This window comes from Uloborus diversus, chromosome 4, assembly GCF_026930045.1.
Source record: "Uloborus diversus isolate 005 chromosome 4, Udiv.v.3.1, whole genome shotgun sequence".
NCBI classification, from domain to species: domain Eukaryota; kingdom Metazoa; phylum Arthropoda; class Arachnida; order Araneae; family Uloboridae; genus Uloborus; species Uloborus diversus.
The window spans coordinates 108,116,922-108,139,109 of record NC_072734.1 but is presented as its reverse complement, the minus strand read 5'-3'; the positions used below and the strand labels follow the sequence as shown (position 1 = coordinate 108,139,109).

At 32.4% G+C, this 22,188-nt stretch overlaps 1 protein-coding gene across 3 annotated transcripts in view; it reads right to left on the bottom strand.

The window, feature by feature from the left end:
- The window catches only part of LOC129221348 (YLP motif-containing protein 1-like), a 110,392-nt gene that overhangs the window by 58,424 nt on the left and 29,780 nt on the right, over positions 1-22,188 (bottom strand). For 2 of the 3 annotated variants that reach the window (XM_054855816.1, XM_054855818.1), the window contains exons 2-3: positions 8,205-8,426; positions 665-932 (exon numbers count right to left, since the gene is read on the bottom strand). In XM_054855816.1, the coding sequence (XP_054711791.1) occupies positions 665-932; positions 8,205-8,426 (490 nt within the window). The remainder of the gene's footprint in view (positions 1-664; positions 933-8,204; positions 8,427-22,188) is intronic. The other variant, XM_054855817.1, reaches the window with a different exon arrangement.

The following is a 22,188-nucleotide window of genomic DNA, read 5'->3' as shown; positions in this document are numbered from 1 at the left end:
CATCCTTTGACCAAAACCAATTGAAAATTCAGAGAGCCTGAAATTGTGAGGAATGGTTTGAGAGGATGTATTCAGGTGAAAATGGGGGCATTGCAGAGATTGGTGTTTTCCTAGAGAACAATCGATAACGAACATCCTGGGTCAATTTCTAAGCAAAGTTTTTAGAAATAATTAGATTGCTGTACTGCCATGCTAGGCACATAAGTTGTATGTGGAACAACTTCAATCCAATACACATCAATGTGAAAAAACACAATCAAGTATGTGGCATATAAATATTATTTCTTAACTTAAGTGTCAAATGTAACATATAAATTTTGGATTACATTGAATCCTTTCTGTCCCAACGCACTGATACTGCAAAAAACAGACACAAAAGAAATATATATTTTGACCTGTAATTGGGTTCAGTTGTCTTATTTTTATTTCTATCAGTTTTTATAAAACATCATTTACATTTCATTCACTTTAAATTGCACCTATATTTTTGATTTTGGCCCCTTGAAAACATTCTACGTAGCAGTTTCAATTAGATTTCAAATTCCTAACACAGAGGAAAATAGATTTAGGGGATTTCACAATGTGCCTCCATTTCCGGTGCAAAGACAAAACATTGTTTCATCTTGCTTTAATTTAGTGAAACAAAAAAAGAAAAGGTACATACCGGTGGCAGGTGTCATAGTAGCAGGAGTTGCGACAGCAGGAGGTGCTGCAGTAACATCTGTAGCAGGTTGAGCAGTCATTTTTGATGCTTTTGCTTTCTGCATTTGTTCTTTTTTCTGCAACAATTGCGTACGCCATTCTTGCCACTGCTTTTCATATCGAGCAAAAGCTTCTTTGTCTGGATGATTGCTATTTTCTCTTTTCCAGGCATCAAACTGCTTTTCCCAATCTTTAAACTGACGTTCAAATTCTTCATCTTCCTTATCCATCTAAAATGAAAGTTCATGTTTAAAAAAAATACCTATGAATACTTAAATTGATAAATGTTGATGAAATTTTTTAAAAACTTATCAAATTTGAATCATTTGAGATAGACATATTGTGAAACGGATACTGCAATTCATTCAAAACATGAATACTAATCAAAAGTACTTTTTAGAAGCTTTTTTTTTAAACATTAGGAAGTATATTTTGTAGTACAGTGATTTTTTTAATACATATATAATACAGTAGGCGCCACTTAATGTGATCACGGTTAATGATATCATTCGCTTAATGTTATCAGAATCACAAAGTCCTGAAATACTTGTATGTTAACACACATTAAAAAAGTCGGATATTGTAATCAGCGTCTTCGTTTATCACTTTTCATAAACTTTCAATTTTTTCCTCGTTTTTATTCCTCAATTAACAGAAATACACAGGCAAACCATGGCAAGACTAACTTTCTGTGTAGCATTCTGTGGTTTTCAATAGCAGTTCAAAATTTTTCTAGGAATGAAGATACAGAACGTTCGCCCCCCAGTGACCACAGACTCCCCCTAAGAAAACTTTCTTTTGCACCTAAAAACATTCAAGCGCTGGACATGTTGCAGGCATTGATGTAGGACTTCCGTTGTTGCCATTACTTTGTAAACTGTTAAAGAATTGTGTTGAGATTGAAAACAAAGTGAAGTTAAATTAAAATTTAAACAACAAGCCAAACTATGCCGGAAAAGATAAAAAAGCTGAATGTGCTTTAAAACTGGTTTACAATTGCCAGGGAAAACGACATAATTTAGCTTTAACTTTTTATAATTCAGATATTTCCATTCTGTTAATTTAATAATTTAAAACTGCATTCAGTTGAGTCATTGTGATTTCAATTTGAGGTTGCCAAAATAAATGCATCCTAATTGGGGAAAAAATCATTTTGTGTCTCCTGGATTTTTTTCGGTTATTGTTATCAAATTGTATTTGTCCCAAAGTGATCACATTAAGCAGCGCCACTATATAAAGAAATGAAATTCTGCTTAGCAATGTAATAACCTCACTTAAAATATTAAATAAAAAAGCCAGATCTCTTTTAAAAATAGGTCTGAAAAATTTTCACAAAAATGAATTTAAGCAAAAAATGGAGTTAAAGATGATGGTAAGATTAATTTAAAGAACCAAAAACATACATTAAAAACTAAAACAAATAACCATCAATGAAAATATTTAATTATTGAATCGTCATGGGTAGTGGTGTGAAATACTCAGGTATTTATTTCTGAGGGTAATACCAGGGTAAAAATTAGGGCTTGACCAATGCATTGGCCAATGGCTCAAAAATTCTGTGATAGGCATTGGCCGCTGATGCTAACTTGGAAAAATCATTGGCCCATAGGTCCTGAAAAGCATCTAAATGCTGATACATTGCAGATGTTTTTCAGGGAAAAAATCTAACTCTTATTTATCTATTTTCTACGGCATAATTAAAAGTGAGAACAGCATGGGGCTCGAAATCTGGCAACAACGTGACCAACACCAGTTTTGTACTTCGGAACCAGGGGAGGGTGGGCTACAATGAGACATTGTAAATTCAAAAATAAATACTATTCTGACAGCTACCACCACCTAGGTGGAGAAAACATAACAAAAATGTTTTCCAAAATTCCTAGTTCCATGCTGTTTTATGCTTTTGTTTTGTAGAAAAAAATAGTTACTGTTTGGACACACTGTAAGTTATTTGGATAATTTCTTGCATCTATCATAATCTTGAAAAACTTCCACAATTAAGTTAAGTGTTGTAGTTTATGTTATTACTGACACTTTAATCTTCTATTATTCAGCTATATTATTTTTTAATTAAGGTTTATTTCAATGATATGAAGCAAAAATCTTTATTTTCTTGTTTGGGCCACAATGAGACTTTCTTTTGGGCCACAATGAGACGTCTCATTGTAGCCCAGGTAGCAGTAAGCAAGTGTAAAATACTTATCAACTTCTTGTTTTAGTTTGAAAAAAAGAAATTTTAAAATATTTATATTTTAACTAATTATTAAAAGTGACCCGGGGCCTTAAAGAAGGGGATTTTGTCTTAGCTCAATTCCCGTTAAGTGGAAAAAGCTCAAGCCGGCATACTTTCTATAAATATGCATCTGTCATTACAAAGTGTTCTGATAATGAGGTAAAAATACAGTGCCAGAAAAGTTTTAACTCCTTTAAAAACAAATTTATCTATATAGATAACGGTATTTCGAATATAAGCAGCCAAGATATATATCCTAGGAAAACTGTCTCAGCCAGATATCCATTCAGAAGGGAGAGAGCTTATAATGCAATTTCCAGAATGTATTACTACTGTTGAAAAACACTAAAATTTAACCTTTGCTTACTTTTTGTTTGAATACTTTACTGAATTGTTTAAATACAGTACAGAAATGTTGAAATGCTGTTGCAAAATGCTTTTTAATAACTCTACACCGAATTAAGTTTCTTGAATAAACTAGCTAAAGATAGGTACTTATTTTGCAAACGTTACGTAAAAATACAATGATTATTCAGCTGTCCCATTGTGGCCCTACTTAATGTCTCATAGTGGGCCAATACTGGGCCACAATGAGACACTTTTCAAATTTATAAAGCCTTACATTAAATGGGCTAAATTTGGTGGTTACTACAATTTGATCCCTTTAACATAATCAAATATGTTTCTGTGCTCTAGAACTCACCAATATACAAAAAATAAAAAATATGTTTTTTGTTTCAAAAATTGTGGCCCACCCTCCCCTATGTTGAGTCATTAGGATCGAGATCATTACCAATATTTTCACAACATGGCCGATACTAATCAAACACTCAGTTTGATGAGTTTTTAGATTTTTTTGCTCTAAAATTGAAATAATTAGTCTGTTTTTGCATGTTAATCAAGCAATTTATGTCGAAAAACGAGGCTCAAATTTGGGGGATCAACCAATGTTGTGGGACAAAATCTCAGAATCTTTTCCTTCCCAACAGCAACCGTAAACCTCAATGGTTTCCCGATTTTTAGCTTACCCTTTTTGACCTAACACAACAAATAAACACTCACATACTCTGACATATAATTTGGGACCTTAATTGAAGACTTCAACTGTGGTAAAAGCTCAATCATAAGAATAGTGCAGGAAACACTGAATTCAGTGTTTGCATGGTGATTAAAATCCCTAAAAAAATAATTTTCCTTCTTGCTTTTAATGCCTAAAAAGAAGGCTAGTTTTTTCACTGAAATACTTATTTATAATTTTATAACTCATTGTCTAAAAAAATGGTTGCATGCAGTAATTTTACTTTCACGATTTTACTTTTTTTTTTTAAATTTTCTTTAGGAATGAAAACTGAAGAAAAAAAATTTAAATTTTCTGAAATTCTATATTTAACTTTCCCTCTAATTATAATGATATGAACTAATCAACAAAATCATTTTCTCCACAGCTATTAAAACAAGAGATTAAAGAAAATAAATTTAATTTTATGAATTCTAATATTATGAATGTTAAAAATTTTTTTTAAAAAACTTATATGAATGCCTTTTTTTTTTTCAAGCCCAATTATATCTTTCAGATAACTCTAATTCATTTAACTAAAAGATAATAATTATCTGCTATTAATGATGTTTAACAATATGTGATGTACTCAGTAAGTATATTCACGTTCAGTATACTGCTTAAAAAAGCTCTGCGTTTGGTGTAACAGCTGTTATGTTATAGTGATAGAATTGGTTTTTTTGTGCTGTGATGAATATTAGTTATAGAGGTATTTATAAATGAAAGTTTTATTTGTACTGTTGATTTAACGTTATTATTATTATTTAATTTCCAGTTTGTTTTAAAACACCATTGCAAACTATCTTCAGAAACGTTTGAGAAGGATAGGATTTCGGCACTCTTCTGTTGCAATTTCTCGATAACATTTCAAATGTGCAATTTCAGGCAACATTTGATGTTAGGGAGGACGTATTAAGAGAAATTTCAACAAAAATTTTTAAAAAATGAAGTCTAAGAAGACCTTTAGTGACATTGGTGGCGAAAGAGGCTCAGGGAATGCCTCTCCCCCAAAAAGCCTTCGAAATTCAAGTCTTAAAAATCCAATTGTAGGCCCCAGCTTTGGTAGTGAAAGCAGACGGATGAGGGGAGGGTTCAGGGACTCGTGTGGAGCAATTTTCTCAAATTGAAGTAATAAAAACGCAGTTTTCGAAGATCTTCGAAGATGTTATTAGGGCTCGCTCTCCAAAGGAAGTCTTTCAAAATAGAAGTTTTAAAAATGTGATTGCAAGCTTTTTTGGCAACGTTAAAGGAAGAGTTTGGATTCAAACTCCCTCCCGTAGCAATCTTTCAAAATGGAGGCTTCAAAACAATTTTCGAATATCCGAAGATGTTAAAGGCGAGGTGTTGGGGGGGGGGATTGAACACCCAAATAAGTTTAAAAGAACTTTAATGATGTTGAGAGGGGGAGTTAGGGAACATTGCCCGGATTTTTTTTCTTCTTTTTAATTGAAGGCTTATAGAAGAAATTGTAGGACATCTTTTGGTTTGGTTGGACAATTTCAAGTTTTTCCAAGTACATTTAAAAGTGATATTTTTCGATAGTAATATTTTAGAATTCTATCCTTATAATTTTTATATGCCAAAATACTATAAATCTCTAGTTAAAGTTTTGTTTTCTTCCGTTTTTACCTTTGAACATTTAACTGCTAGTGTAATTGTGTGACTTTTCATTACAATCCTTAAAACCGGTCTCTCTTTCTCTATTATCTTTCCTTCCGTTAAAAACATATTTCTACTGCCCACGTATTTTCTCTACTTTGCTGTGATTTTAGACATATTTTTGTTCAAAAAATAAGAAATATAAATATGTCAGTTGCCTAACTATCATATTTATTTATCCATCCATTTTTTAATATATGACTGGGTATCATTTTCTACAGCGCACTGAAAACTTTTTTGTTCCTTAAAAAATGTTAGAAACCTATATTTTGGCCGCCTAGATGTTTCCATCGACCATTTGAAACAAAAAATAATCGGCCATCGGCCAAAAATTGCCATCTGTCAAGTCCTAGTATCAATGCACAAAACTAGAGACGTACCGAGTACTCGGTAACTACTCGGTACTCGGCCTACTCGGCCAATTTGCCGAGTACTCGGTACTCGGCCAAATTCTGATCAGATACTCGGCCAATACCGAGTAGTTGCAAAAAATTGAATATTGTCCAAGAGATACTAAAATTTTTATATAAAAAAAGAGCAAGCATTATATTCTGCAATCATTTACAATTAAAATTTATAAGTCAAATTTAAATTTTGAGAATAATGAAGTTTGTAATGCTTCAATGGAATAAATCTTTATTTTAATGTCCCCAAAGTTAAGGAAACTTATTTATTAAAAAATTACGCAAAAAAGGTAAGTATAGAAAATATGGAATTTTTATATTAAAAATGGATTTTTGCAACAAACAGAATTTAGTAATAAAAATATAAAAATACCTTTGCTTAAAAAATAAAAGGAAATAAAACAACGTTAAAAGCACAATGCAGGAACTCTGCAGACACGTGTTTTGGCATTTCAAGGAATTCCTTTTTCAATGCACAAAATGGGAGCTCGTAGATTTAAAGGCATCCGACAAAAGTCGAATTTTTTTGTTGAATGTCTTTATATTCTTTAGCTCACATGTTATGCACTGAAAAAGACGTTCCTTGTAATGGGGGGGGGGGGGCAGAAACACGTGTCTGGAGTGTTCCTGCACATTTGTTTTATCTGCTTTAAAAATTATTTATGTTTGGCGGACTAGAACTATGATTGATTGGTATACAGTGAAACCCCTCCTAACGGACACCCCTGAAAGGGGGACAATTTTTAATTCCCCAGTTCCAATGCAAATAACATTATTAAACCCCTGTCCTGCGGACACCTCTATATTGCAGACAAAAAAATTTGTCCTGTTAGTGTCTGCATTAGAGGGATTTTACTGTAATTTGTTTTAATTCCAACTTGATTAATCATACTTTTTATTTATTTATTTTTAATTTTAAAAATTATTTTTTTGTAAAATTTTTGACACAAACAAAATTGTATATATAATGCGTAATTAAATTTCAGCAGGAATTTAGTTTTAAAAACTATTATATGGACAAGGAGGTCTATACTACTATTCCAATAAGTTCAAAATTCATCACATGTGTGTCAGTGGTTCTTCTTAAAACATAATTGGTACTTGGTAACTCGGCCGAGTAGTGAAAGGCCGAGTACTCGGTAACTCGGTACTCGGCCGAGTAGTGAAAGGCCGAGTACTCGGTACTCGGCTACTCGGCCAAAGTGCTACTCGGTACGTCTCTACACAAAACCAAAATGTGCATTTCCCTGGGTATTTATCCAGTGAACTCTATTCACACACAACACTTGCAATTGTGAATAATAATATTTTCATTTGGATTTGTATTGAATACAAAGAAAAGTTAAACATTTAAACCTTTTTTACAAATTTGTTAAGTATTAGGTTGATTTGTCGTTCTTTAAACAGTTGAATCGATCAATTTTATCTTTTTTGAACGGATCGTTAATTTTGAACTTTGAAAAGTAGAGGGGCAAAGCCCCATTACTTTTGAAGGTGAGGGGGCAGTTGCCTCCCCCTCCCCCATACCAGTCATCTATGTGGAAGAGAAGTGATAGCGGAAAACAGAATGAAAGATAGTAAGAATAGATAGTAGTTATCTTTTTGCAAGTAATAAATGAAACATATTACGAGTTTTTCTCATTTTAATAGAAGCTACGAATTTAAACGCAGTCTAACAAATAAGTATGAATGCATAAAAATGTTTTGGATCATTTATTTATATTCATAATATATGCACAAAATGAGAAAGAAAGTGCTTGATCGTAAAACTATTAAGATTCAAAATGAAATGAAAAATAATAAGAAATTTAGTTATAAAAAAATAAAATAAGCAAGATAACTCCTTTTAAAATCAGGAAATTAATAAAATCAAGTTATCAAATAATGTTGGAACATACATTGACAAACAAAAATTAACTTCTGATAATAAATGTTATTTGCAAAAGCAAATTTGAAACTACAGATGAAATTTTTTTCCAGCCTGTTAAAATGGAAAATTAAATATAACAGAAAAACATTTAAAAACGTTAAAAAGGTTTGCCAATGCAAAAAAACTGAAAATCTATTAATATTATTAAGAAAAATACTAAAAATCCACATATGTATCAAGTCGAGCGACAAAAGATTAAAATAGAAAATATTGCTTGACCTGGGTTGTGCCAGATTCGGCTACACTGGTACTTGACTGAACATTTGTTAAAGTAGGATCAGTTGTTGAGACAGCAGTTGTATTTACAGGAGCAGCAGTGGTAGCGGTTGCATAAGGCCATGTTGCAGCAGCAGCAGCAGGCTGCTGAAGAGTTTTCCATTGCTCTGCTTGCTCTTTCAACTTATTTAACTTCTCTAACTCAGAATTATCTTTTGGAACAAGCTAAAACAGAATAAACCATCTTAATAAATACTACAACCAATTGAATGATTCAATAAGCATAAGGAAATACATTAAAAAGTGAATGCATTGTGCAGTAACAAATCAATTCTGACATGTACAAGAACTGCATTGGTTCAGCACCAAATCAATTGCTTTGAAAGTCAATTGAATAAATGCAGTAAAAAGAAACTTTTTGTTGTGCAAAAGAGATGGGGAAAAAAAGAGAATTAATTACATAAGAATTTGTAAAACTCATATCTTAGTTAAAGGTTTCAGAACTTTTATTCAACAAAAAATAACGAAAACAAAATATAAACATAAAAGATATCCATGCATGCAAGCTTATAACAAAAATCAGGGCACAAATAAAATATTTGCACACAAATGTCCATTAAGTAAGGAAAACATTGAAAACAAATACAATGAACAAATTTCCAGATTGGAAACTACAATAATTGAAAAAAATTTTATATTTGTGCAGAAAAATAAGTTCTGAAATTTGCTTGAATCAAAAAAGCAGAAGTTCTGAGTAACAAACAGCAAAATCCACTATAATATTAAAATCTGTTCGCGTCCGTCCGTCTGTCTGTCTGAAGATCGATCTTCTCGAGAACCATTGCGAATCGGGAGTCAAACGAGATACCGATTAATTCGAAATTTTCCAAAGACAAGAATAAGACCAATCTCATAATTGTACGACTTTAATTAGCGGAGATATTAATTAAAACGTTAATTAACATACCGCTATTCAGGAATTTTTATTTCTTTCCTGTTGCCATTTTGCATATGGGGTGAGCAAATAAAATTCTAATAATTGTGCCAAAAGAGATTTTTTTGGCTGTTGTCTAAATCTTAAAACAACGTTTCCATCTAGAATTTCATTTTTAATTAGTTTAAAATTGGTTGCTCTATTCGGACATTTATCGTCTGTCCTTTCTTATTTTTTCACATTCAACGTTCTTAACTCTTTTCAGCATATGAAAAATGTTTCTTTAGTAATGTTTATTGATTGAAGTGTAAGTTTATCATTCACCGGCCTCATATTTGGGTACATTTAGGATGTGCGACTAATTATGTTTATTTTGTTGGACTTTTTTCCGTCACATGGGTGAGTTTTCGAATTGTAATAAATCTCTTTTTCCTTGTTTCGATTTTTGCAATACAGTTTGTATCGTTAAAAGAACACGTTAAATTAAGATTGTTTGGATTTCTTTAATTGAAACAGAGTTGAACAAAAAAGATTGTTTTTAAGGATTTTAACTAAAGCTTAATTGGAATCTGATGGCTTGATATTAAATTAATGCTTATTGGTATTTAATAAGTTTTGGTGCTTTAGTTTCACGTAATCAACAAAAAAGTGTGTGTCATTTTATGTAAAAAGCTGATTGTAATTGTACATAAATATTTCAGATATATTCTATCAGATTTAATTCAGTTTAAAGTGAGCACATATTATAGTTGAGAATGCATATATTTTCATCTTTTGTGCTAATTGAAAATACTCATAACTTGTATTATTGATAAATATGATTAACGTTAAAGAGGTTTTTGCCAAAAATATGCTCTACTGGTGTTTTGCAAACCTTGCATTACGCGTAATTATTTACTCCTTAGCGCTTTAGAAACTGATGTCAGAGTAATACAAAAACATCAATTGAACAGCTCTTTCACTTTTTAAGTAGCCCGTGCAACGCCGGGCATGCAGGCTAGTATTACTATTATTTTTTGACCAAAATATTTTCAAAATAACTGTAGTAAAATTTTGGGAGTATGAGGAGAGAAAACACATACGAATGTTTAAATGATAGGCCATTGCCAATAATAATTGAGACCAAAAAAATTTAGAACAGGATAAAACCAGTTCGAAAGGTAAGAAAATCTAATAACATTAATAGGAAAAATAAATTACGGGCGAGCTGAGTTTGGGAAGGGGGGTGTAGGGGTTTAAGGGGGGGGAACGGTTTATCACGATTTCCGGAAAAACTAAGAGTCCTATGTAAAAAAACTAAACTACAAAGTTGTTAGTAATAAAAAGATCTACAACTTTTGTATTCGCACTTTTTTTTCTATAACCTTAAAATGTATGCGAAAAATTCAAAAAACCAACTTTGTGGTCTTATTTTTATTTCCCACAAAAAAAAAAAAAAAAAAATCACTAAATTTAATGAAAAGTTACCTTATTATGTCCCAAATACAGTGTAATTTTTTGGATTTAAAATATTTATTTTTTCTCCTTATTTTGATTCAGCAGTCAAAAAGCAACAGAATTTTCAATCAAAAAATTTCACGTCAAAATATCCTATAAATAATAATAAAAAAAACTCGAATTTGAAATTTTTTTTTTTTCAAATTCGAGTTTTTTTATTTTCTTCATTTTTTAAGAAAAGCTTCCATAGTATTGTATATTGTTTTTTTATACCATCAAAAAGTAGAAATTCCAACGAAAAAATCTTGCTCCGATTTTTTTTTAAAAATCAGATATTTCGACGTGAGATTTTTTGATTGAAAATTTTGATGCTTTTTTAATACTTAATCAAAATAAGGAGAAAAAATAAATATTTTGAATCCAAAAAATTACAGTGTATTTGGGACATAAGTAGGGTAACATCCCAGTAATTGGCACGGCACCAGTAATTGGCACTTCCAACAAAAATGTCTTAAAAAAAGACTTGTATCCAATTTTTTTTAAAAAAAGGCTATATACCAACCGAATGTACATTAATTTTAAAGATTATAACTTCAATTCATGTTACTAAATGACAGCAGTTCGTAGGAAAGAGAGACAATTGTGCTTGCGTCAAATAAGCCATTTTTGTTGCAAAAGCTTCTTCTCTGGCTTAACCGTTTAACCGCCGAACTATTGACGGATGATCAAATTTGAGTAATTTTTTGAAATTATGTCTATTTATGTCTAGTAAATACAGAAATAAAATAAAATTTCCAGAAAAAAATTTTTTACTATGATTTTCAGTGTGTTCCATTTTTGGAACATTGGCGTTTTGCATGAAGTTTTTTTTTCTTCAGAGAATTTTTTTAAACTAAGAGGTTTTGAATGCGGTTTTTATCTTAGCATACTTTATTGCGGAAAAAATAATATTTTAAATTGCATTTGTGTACATATCAGAATTCAGAAAATCCAATACTGAAATATCTAATGCCCATCATATGAAAGGAAGCGTTGCTGGTGAAGTCGTTTGTCGCAATGGAAACATTTCTTAGTCGTATTTTTTTTGCACACCGCGCAACGTCCTTGGGATGCAGATACAATATAATGTCCGTCAGACATTCTTGACCGTTTATGTAAATGACAACGAGGCCCTGGAGGACTTTCCACTCGTACTTTTCTTCTTAGGAGGTGAGTTGTTATTTCTCTTCGGAACTCTAAATGCTTCATCTTGACTTCGTGTAAATCACAATGAAGTAACCAACTAGATACAACTGAAATATTCAGCGCATTACTAAAAAGATTCCACCACCATTTTTTACTCCTCAAATGAGGTCTGTAGCTCCCTAAAAGTTTATCCAAGACGTCCACACCCCCCATTCCTTCATTGTATCTCTTGATAAGATGAGGTTGTGGCACATCTATCTTGCATTTCTGCGCATTTGAGTAACATTTTACAGATGCATGTGTATAACAATTAGATGCTACTGTAATCACTGCATTATCTTTCCAGCTGCACATGTACACTGATCCATCAGATCGATAGTCAAAATTTCTGCGATCTTCTTTAGAAAGGGCTTTTTTGGATTTCCGTGGACAATGGCCAGTTCGGTTTTCACGAATTGTTCCTGTTGCTCGTACACTTTTTTTTGATAGCTGAGAAATTAAGTCATATGATGTAAAAAAGTTATCAAAGTATACTTCATGCTTAGACGTGTCAGTCAAAACTGATAATAGATCATTTACAACTCTGGATCCTAATTGCAGATCAGGGGATCCTTCTTTTTTGCCTGAATAAATCTCCATGGAATATGGGTATCCACTTGAAGAGCACAGCATCCAAATTTTGAAGCCGAATCTTATTGGTTTTCATCTAATAAACATTTTACATGAATGCCGACTGTAGTAGGGAACCATAGATTCATCTATGCTTAATTTTTCATGAAATACACCAAATTGTTGAGGGTTTTTACACAATTCTTCGTAAATAAGGAAAACTTTTCTTAGTTTGTCATTTTGTTTTAATTCATGGTTGTCCATCAAATGAAAGTTGTTTTTTATTTTTCGAAAACGATTTTGAGGCATAACTGTTGGTACAATTGGCACAGATGTATCTTCTGCACTGCTCCAATACATATCTTCAGAAAGAACAGAATGGTACCCACTCAATAGCAACAAACCAAGAAATTGTAGGATTTCATCTCTGTCAACATCTATTCTTCCTCAGTGATATTGCCTAGTTCATCAGGGGGTAATTGGCATATATCTACATCTGACAAATCCGAATCTGACAATGTCTCTAAATAAGCCACAGCTTGTTCTACAGTAAGAAATCTTGTAGACATTTTTTAACATTTATGAACAGTTGGTATACGTCAAACAGAATTTCGTTTCGCCCGAAAACAATGCTAACGAATTATTGAACTGCATTTAAAATATGAAGAATAAAACTCTCACTAATATTATTTTTTATTATTACGTGACAATGCAGCTGTCCGAGCAGGTGTGGATTCGGAGCCATATAGTCCGTCAAACAGAAGACCATTATTATTTTCTTTGCTAACGAAACATCTTATCCTTTCAAAATATAAACTTACTTGGTTTTGCCAACATCTACATCAGAGTACATTCAAAATGAGAAAAAAAAAAAGAAACATATATTACGAAAAATGAAATTTCCCCTTGGAAGTCGAACGATTTACTTCTTGGAAATTTGACTCCCTAAAAGCGCCAATGTTCCAAAATTGGAACATGCTATTTTGAAGGGGTACACCTTTCGGAAATATCATTGTACATTTCTTCAAGCATTTTAAAATCATACATTGAAGTATTTTTCACAACTATAATAAATATCATCACATTTTCTGAAAAAACCAATTTTTGGTAAATTTTATAAGAAAAAGTTGCAAAAAGCTAAAAAAAACACTCATCTTTGAAAAATCGCAATAAATAATTGAAAACATATAAACAATCAAGCAGGAAATCAAAAAATACTTTGAAATAAGATTAAACTGTGTTTAAAAAAAAACTTGTTTATTTTAACGTTATTTCTTGGGAAAATTTTCACTTAAATATGATGTTCCATTTTTGGAACATTGGCGGGTAAACGGTTAAGGGAAGCATGCACATAAATCCATTAAAATCTGACTTAAAATATATTTTAAATTTTCGTTGTCAAAAGTTTTGTTTAGTTGAAAGGTGTTACTTTAATTGTGTAGAAGTATATTTTCGCCCCTATTTGGAATTTTAAAATAATGATGGGTGCCATTTACTGGTGCTTCAATTTTGCTAGTCCCCAGTAATTGGCATGTTAGTACAGTAAAATTAGGCCAAAAAATGGCCAAACCCAAACATCCAAAAAAAAAAAGACGAAACCTGTTGCAAATTACTTCTTACCCTTCCAGCAAGAAGGGGTAAAAAGTCCCAGCACTTTGCGCGTCGGGTTTTGGGGGAAAGGGGGGGGGGAAATAATCTTCTATTTAAATAAAAATAATTTCTATTACTTAAAAAAATTCTCAAACCTCGCAGAAACCACTCTATAGTAGTAAAATAATAAACTCTCACAGAATAAAATTCTAATTAATAGGGGTGGACAGGCGGAGGGGGGATTGGGGGGGGGGGGGGGGTTCCATGGAGCAGCTTTGCGTCATTGGAATTTTTAAGGCAGTTTTTTCAAGGATTATTTCTTTCTTTTTTGAGGGCTTTTATTCTGGATGGGTACTCCGTCACACTTAAGGGGTGCACCATCGCTTTTTTTTGGGGGGGGGGGGGAGGGCTGAATTTACATTCTAAAATCAACTATTGCAGTGAAGTTTATGGAAAAATTTCCCTGATTTAAACTTTCCCGAAATACAAAATGTCACACAATGATATGGTAATATCAGAATGATAATTCTAAAAGATCTAAGCGAGCTCAGTAACCAAATTATTTGTGACTGGAGTTATTAAACTGTTTAAAGCGCTGGAAAACCAAATTCCTGTGCAGCATAAAAAAAGTTCAAATTGACCAAAGTTTCCCTACTTCTTCCTGATTAACTTACTTCAACTTTTCTACAATCTTTTGCCAGCACCGTAAGGGGGGACAAATCGAAATTGCCAATAGTGAGACAGGCAATGCTGCAATTCTGCACCCTCTAAGGTTCTCGTTTGCAAACACCAAGCTATCTCTCTTTTACGCAGCTGGTTATGTGAATTATGCTAAATATGCGGACATATACTTACAACACTATCTGAAACTTTTGAGTATATTATGCGATAAAAAAAATTTGATCACATTAAACATCAGCTAAAACATCAGCTATCCAACGATCTAACGCAGTGACAAATTCGAGTGATCAAGAACCTGTAGTGATTCAACAATAGAACAAGTCTTGATGAGAGCAATGAGCAATACAAATGCAACAAATAGAATGCTAAATATTTACACCTTTTTGTCTCTCAGTTTGGAAATTACAATCTGTTTCTAAAGCCCCCAGAAGTTTCTTATCTCTCAAGTTGGTAGTAGTATTGCTCGCTGATGATAAAGTGAGTTGCGATGAGACCTTTAACGTTCGTGTAGTAATATCAAAGGATATTGAAGGCAAACAATTTTGCGGTATTTCTTTGTAAAGGAGGTTAGCTTCTGTTACGAGAGTAGTTATTATCTGTAAAGATGTGTAAGCCCAAACCATCTTTTACACCGAATGGTTATGAACAGTAAAGATAGAATAACAAATTGCTAAAAACTTCTGGTACGAGTTATGCGCTGATCCTCCATCAGTATTAGATGAAACTGGTTTCAGAAGGAAAGAAATCATGTATCGTCAAAGTGCTATTATCTGAAGCAAAAGGTTCATCCATCATCACAGAACGAACAACTGGTGTCATATATGAGGCAGTGAGAAGCAAAGGGATGTAAGTGGATATTTTCAAGTTTTGAATAAAACGCGTTTAAAGATAACATCCTAGGTAGGCTTTCATTGATTTTCTTTTCTAAATCATGCTGTATAGAAGCAACTACCAGGTCTACTAGTACCATCTCTTGCCCCAAGATAGAGAAGAGGTTCACCAACCATTTGTATCAACCGTTTGTACTGGTTATCTCCAAATTTTTAATTTTGCTGCTGACACCCCTTTGCTTCTCACTGCATCATATGTAATAGATGGAAGATACCTGTTTGATCATATTTTTGGTTCTGTAAGCTTCAAGGAAATATGCCAGCAATGCAGTGTATAGGTCATTTGTAAGTATGGGAAAGATACTGTCATTTTTGATGGGTGCAAAGAAAGCACCACAGAAACATAATCTGTGTCTTATTACAACAGCCAAGCTCTAGAAGACTTTCTGCGCCTCAAATCTTGTGCTTGCTCTGAGGGATTCATTGGATATAGTGAGTGTTTGAAAATCTGAAAGTGGACTGAAGTGTGAAACTATATGCACAAACTGTGCTAGACATAACTGCAACAATAACGATTTTGCTGAGAATCTAGATTCCAAAAACATTTTGATATCAAAGACTTTTTGTTGCAAGCTTAGGAAAAATCATTTGAAAGCAAAAAACAGGTTCAGCGTGATTTTCTGGCCATTGAATCAAGTGTGCACCATCAGGGGGGGGGGGAGGATAATATTTTAGTACATAATTTCGTTTTGGGAGGTGAGCTACTGTTCTTATGGGGTGGACAGTCCTGATTTAATGCATTTTAGATTTGCATGAAATAATACTTCTACTTGAAATAAAAGGGGGGGGGGGGTTGAGTATTTATTTTATTTTGCGGAGGGGGGGGGGTGCTGTAGCTTTGAGAGGAGGTGCACCATCGCTCTTGGAGGATGGACACACTTGATTTCTAACTTTAACTTAGCATAAAATAATGTTTCCATATGAAATGTATGGAGGGGGGTTCGGGGGGTACTGCTTCGTTTTACGGGGATAGGGGGGCTCTGTGGCATTGATGGGTTATATCATCCCTCTTGGGGGTCAAACACCTTTAATTTCATGCGTTTAAAATTAGTATAACATAATATTCTCACTTTAAATTTACTCTAAAAATTCTGGAAAAATACCCAAAACAGCAATTTTTAGATGCCCCCCATTCAAAAACCCGACGCACAATGAGGTGGGACTTTTTGCCTGTTCTTATTGGGAGGGTAATAAAAAATTTGCACCAGGTTTAGCTTTTTTTTTTTTGGATGTTTGGGTCCGACCCCTATTTTTACTGTACTATGTGTGCCAAGTACTGGGGAAATAGCGTCATTTCCGCGATAAAGCTGAGTGAAGTGTCATTATCTTCAGTTTTTTGCGTAGGTTACGAATATGATAAAGCGGAAATTGAAATCGATAGCTTTTGTACAGTAATTGTCAAAAAAAAGCATCAAAATCATCAAATTTTGAAGTTGCGGCTTTTTGTCAATTGGAGTGACTTTCACCAGAAAAAAATCAAAATGAAAGTTAGTCAGTAATTAATTTTATACTGGGGGCTCCGTCCTCTGCTCGATTCGCTTGCTAACCCCCATTCGTCACCCACGGTATCTCAATGCTGCCTGCAGCGGGTGGTTTTTCAAGAGAAAAAAAACGATTTGTTGCATTTTATAAATAAAAAAGAGAAAAACTTATGCAAAAAAGTATGCTATATGAGTTTTTAACTATACTTGGGGCAAACCTAACTTGGTAGCATTCGTAAAATCAAAACTGCAAATTGAAGGATGAAACAGCATTAATTTCAAAATCTTTTCCATGGAGCATTCCAAATTTATGTTTTTATTTCTCTAAAATACTTTTCCAACATGAAGAGTGATTTAGCGTTAATTTATATAAAACTAGTGGTACCCGCACGGCTTTGCCCGTAATAGAAAAATTAAAAGGTCTTTTGGTTCGCCTGTGTGGCGAATTTTCTCTTCAATTGGTTTGTACCCATGTTACGGTTCCACGTTATGATAATTTCGTAATTTACTCGTCCATCTTATGATAATTTTGTTCTTAAAATTGGAATAGGAAAAGAACAAAATCGAATTTTCAAAAAATCGCTTCGAGGTGCACACTTTCATGCTACAAACTAACTTTGTGCCAAATTTCATGAATATCAGTCGAACGGTCTATGCACGTCACAGTGATCCTGACAGACAGAGATCCAGACAGACTTTCTGCTTTATTATTAGTAAAGATTACCTACTTTACATTATCATTACTCATGTCTCTTATGATGATAAAATTTGTATGTAATTTAAAAGTAAAAAATAAAGTGATTTTCCAGTTCTATTAACATGTGCCAATTACTGGATCACAAGGTGTGGTATCACACTGGGGTATCAGATGCCAATTACTGGGGATTTTGGTAACTTTTTATATACATATTTTTATAAAAGTATCGATTCAAATATTTTTTGATTTTAGTGAACCAAATAGATGCACAGATGTGCACTCTTTGAGACAAAAATATTTGCAAGAGAGTATTTTTTTTCTAAGTACTGAAAACAGACAGAGGTTAAGTTTAAGGACAAACTCTTAAAGTGCCAATTACTGAGGTCGTTATCCTAGGTCACTTTTCATGAAATTTAGTGAAAAAAAAAATTTTTTTTTTGTGGGAGATAAAAATATAAAAACCAAAAAGTCGGTTTTTTGAATTTTTCGCATACATTTTAAGGTTATAGAAAAAAAAGTGCGAATACAAAAGTTGTAGATCTTTTCATTACTAACAACTTTGTAATTTAGGTTTTTTCGATAGGACTCTTAGTTTTTCCGGAAATCGTGATAAACCGTTCCCCCCCTTAAACCCCCCTTCCCGAACTCAGCTCGCCCGTAATTTATTTTTTCTATTAATGTCATTAGATTTTCTTACCTTTCGAACTGGTTTTATCCTGTTCTAAATTTTTTCGACTTTTTACCATTTTCAAAGCTATTGGCACTGGCCTATGATGATAAAGCAGGTTATTAATTTTGAAAACTAAGGCAGCTTTATTCATTCCAATTTAAAAATACAGTCCATTCGAGATAATTAGAATCTAAAGGGACCAACGAGAAACTCCGGCTTATTGAAAGTTCGACTTACTGCTAGTTTCGGTTTTCGACATTTTAACATGAAAAACCATCGAATATTTTGTTGAATACGCACATACAGACAAAATTAAAGAACTTAAAAAAGTTTTTAAGCACAATACGCACAGTTAACTTTAAAATATTGGGAGAGAAAAAAATCAAAAGCAAGGTTTTGATTTCGATACTACTGGAACAACTTAAATAGAGCAGATTCTGCTTCAGGAAAGGTGCACACCTTCATTCGTTTCAAATTCGGATTCATGAATTCTACCGCCTTAGAACTTTTACTTTTTCTTTTAATATCATTGACAGAGTACTTGCTTAGACATCTTTAATAGTAAAGAAAACACTCTGTCTCTCAGGAACTTCTCAGCAAATGATCGAACTAAAGAAAGAAGAGGAATGCATCTTAACTTAGGTCAGCCTTTGAATGAAGGTACAATCAGTTGACTTGACTACTCGACAGCAACATGGCAAAGTGTAAATAGTACAGTACAACAAAAGAAAACAAGCTAACTCATTTCTGCACGTGTAACTCCTTTAGCTCACACAATGGCTCAACAAGCGCTCTTCTTGCTTTAGAGCTCTATTGTGCAGGAATTTTAAGTGTAGGTGAATTAATTTTTCTCTCATAGTTACTTGTTTCTTTCTTCAAGATATTGAGAGTAATTAGCATGGAATTAAAGACAAAGGGATCTGGCCTTGATAAAAACTTCAAGTTATAGTAATATTCGAGTTATCAGACTTCGTGTTATCGTGAATTGACTATAATTTTTCAATAAAAGTATACTTGTGACTCAATTGCATATTCTTATGAGTACAATTTCTTTTAATAATATTTTCGACCTTAAATCTTAATTTCAGTCTTTAAATTTAAAGTCAATCTGCTAAAGAGGCATGGCTATTTAAAATTTGCTTTCAAAACTCATATAAAAAAACTTCATTTCAAGAAAATTCTCAATTAATAAATTCAAGTTTTCATGATTTTCCTGTAAAGAAATTCTAATTATACATAAGCAAAAAATATATATAAAAATAGGAGTTTAATTATTTTTTGTAATTCAAAATTAGCTCACAAATGATATTTTCAGGGACGCCCTGATGAAAAGTCACTGTAACCTCAGAAAAAAAAATCCTTTTACGGCAAATTTTGCTGACGATGCAGTAAATCTGTAAAAAATATTGCACACACTTGAGATTCTTTTTTTGTTTTAAATTTTAAACTGTGTTTTAATAACGTCTAATGTCTCTTCCCATCAGATGTAGGTATGTTTGCATGCTTGTATTTTATCATTCGGTACAGTTGAAATTTCATTCTGCAAATTGAGAATTTCCTCCTCACAAATATTTTAGTTGAGGGCGCTCCTGGGTATGATCATTCTTATTATTTTCTATTTAGCAACTGCCTAGGTACAAACACTTTTATAGAAAAGTGTAAAGCCATTTATACTGAGTCAGCATATTTTTCATCAAAAGTCATGGCTACTTACCAGAAACCCAAGACTTACATCTGTAAGTTCATATCAGAATGACATAGTGCATATATAAAAAAAAATCATTTATTATTACATAGACTTTATACTTACTTTTTTAAACAAGGAAGAGCTATTTAAGAACTATATTTCATGTGTTTGTAATTATTTTCTGGTTATAAATAGTTTCAAATGTTTTTGGATAATAATTAAGATACTGGTGAAGGATAAGTCTGTTAACAGAGCTTCCACAAAATTTTAACGAACCAAGGCATTCTGAAAATGGACTTCTAAGTGATGAAAAAAGTTTTTATAAATGAAATATTGTGAAAAGACTCTTTTTAAGATGTGAAATTTTGTGAAGTGGCCACTTACACGACAGAGTTTTGTCAAGAGCAGACCCAATTTGCATCTGGATCAACTTCCGGTTAAACTAGACTAGATTGATCGAATATCTGGCTCTCATCAGTTGATCAAAACAAGAGCTTTGATCAACTGATGAGAACAATCCTGACCTGATGAAATTGTTAGCAGTTTTGGAGGTTAGCAATCAATGGGTGCCAAGTTGGCTAACATAGACTAAAATTTGACAGAATAATCTTGGTTATGAATTAATAATTATATATTTTTTTGTAAGTAACATATCGCTTGTATGGAAAAAAGTGCCACAGTATGAAATTTTTAATTTTCTTTCTTTCGCTTAAAGGGCTTTAAAATGACACTACCTTCTTTGGAAAATAATGACAGGTTTTTTGTTCCATTATTAACCACTAGAGAGCACAGCAAACTTACTTTTCATATAGCAAAGTTCTTGAAGAGTTACACTTTAAATGCTTCTCCCGTAAAATTTTGTTTCTTCATGTTGTGGCACTCTTCTTCTAAATGAGCGATGTGTTAAACATTATATTAATTATAATTGTTCTCCCATGAATTTTAAATACTTAAATTATACTTTTTTAGCAGTACCATATTGTCACTGGTGCATATTTCAAATCATTTCAAATACCCGTATTATCTCTGAAAATATTTTTAGTTTCAAATATTATTTGAAAAACTTTTCCTTGCAATCCAATCGAAAGCAAGTTTTACGTTTATATTTTATTTTATTTATTTTTCTTTTGGGGGAGGGGGGGGGGGAATTTTTATTGCTTCCATAGCTTGGCTGTTTTCTTAATATGTATCATTTTTGAAGCATAATTTAGTGTTGGTCTTGAAGAAAGTGGTTTTTTTTCTAAAGTTCTTCGGCACAAAATGTAAAAGGATGAAAAATCATAGCAAACTATTATTTAATAAAACTTTGAAAGCAAAATTAAAATAGAATACATAGTAAACACAAAATAAATCATAAGAAAAGCTGTTCAATTGGTAAAATACTACATGTTTCAAAATTAAGCCAATGAAGCGGGAATCTGTAAGCTCGAAAGTGCAATAAAAAAATTTCACAGGAAATACATAGATTAGCAGAGTAATTGAGAAAGACTAAATTATGGATTAGCATACATGTGATGTTCCATATGTTATCAATTTTGTTTGAATTAAATCTAAATTCGATGTTTCTCTCAAAACTGATGCTGTAAAAAGCCTGAAATTTGGAATCCTCCTGACTTGGCCATGTCTGAATTTTGGAACTTCTCAAATTTCGGAACATTAGTAATAAAATTCCTTTTCTATTTCTGCAAGGAAACAGAAAACTATTGTGACAAATGGGTGTGAGTTACAGGTTAAGGTGAATCCCAATCATAGTAAGATAAAAATATAAACTACCTGCAATTATGAAGGCAAATTTTCATAGAGGATAAGTTATCAATCTTATCTTGGTAATATTTGTAAGCAGTGAAGGACAATTGCAATTTTTTTTTTTTTTTTTGTCTCCAGAGGTCTGTGGACGCAGCTTGGAATGAATTACAATTCTTAACAATAACTTATTAAAATGATTTACATTCTGTGGATTCCGGCAAAATTACAAAACTCCATTATAAATTCCAGCATTTTTAATAGTTTCTATTTCTTTTCTTTTTATATTTGACGGAGAAACAATTTTATCTTCAGAAAATGTTTCTTTATAAAATAAAACAAAGATTTTTAAAAGTCTGAATTTCAAAACTTATCGACTTTGG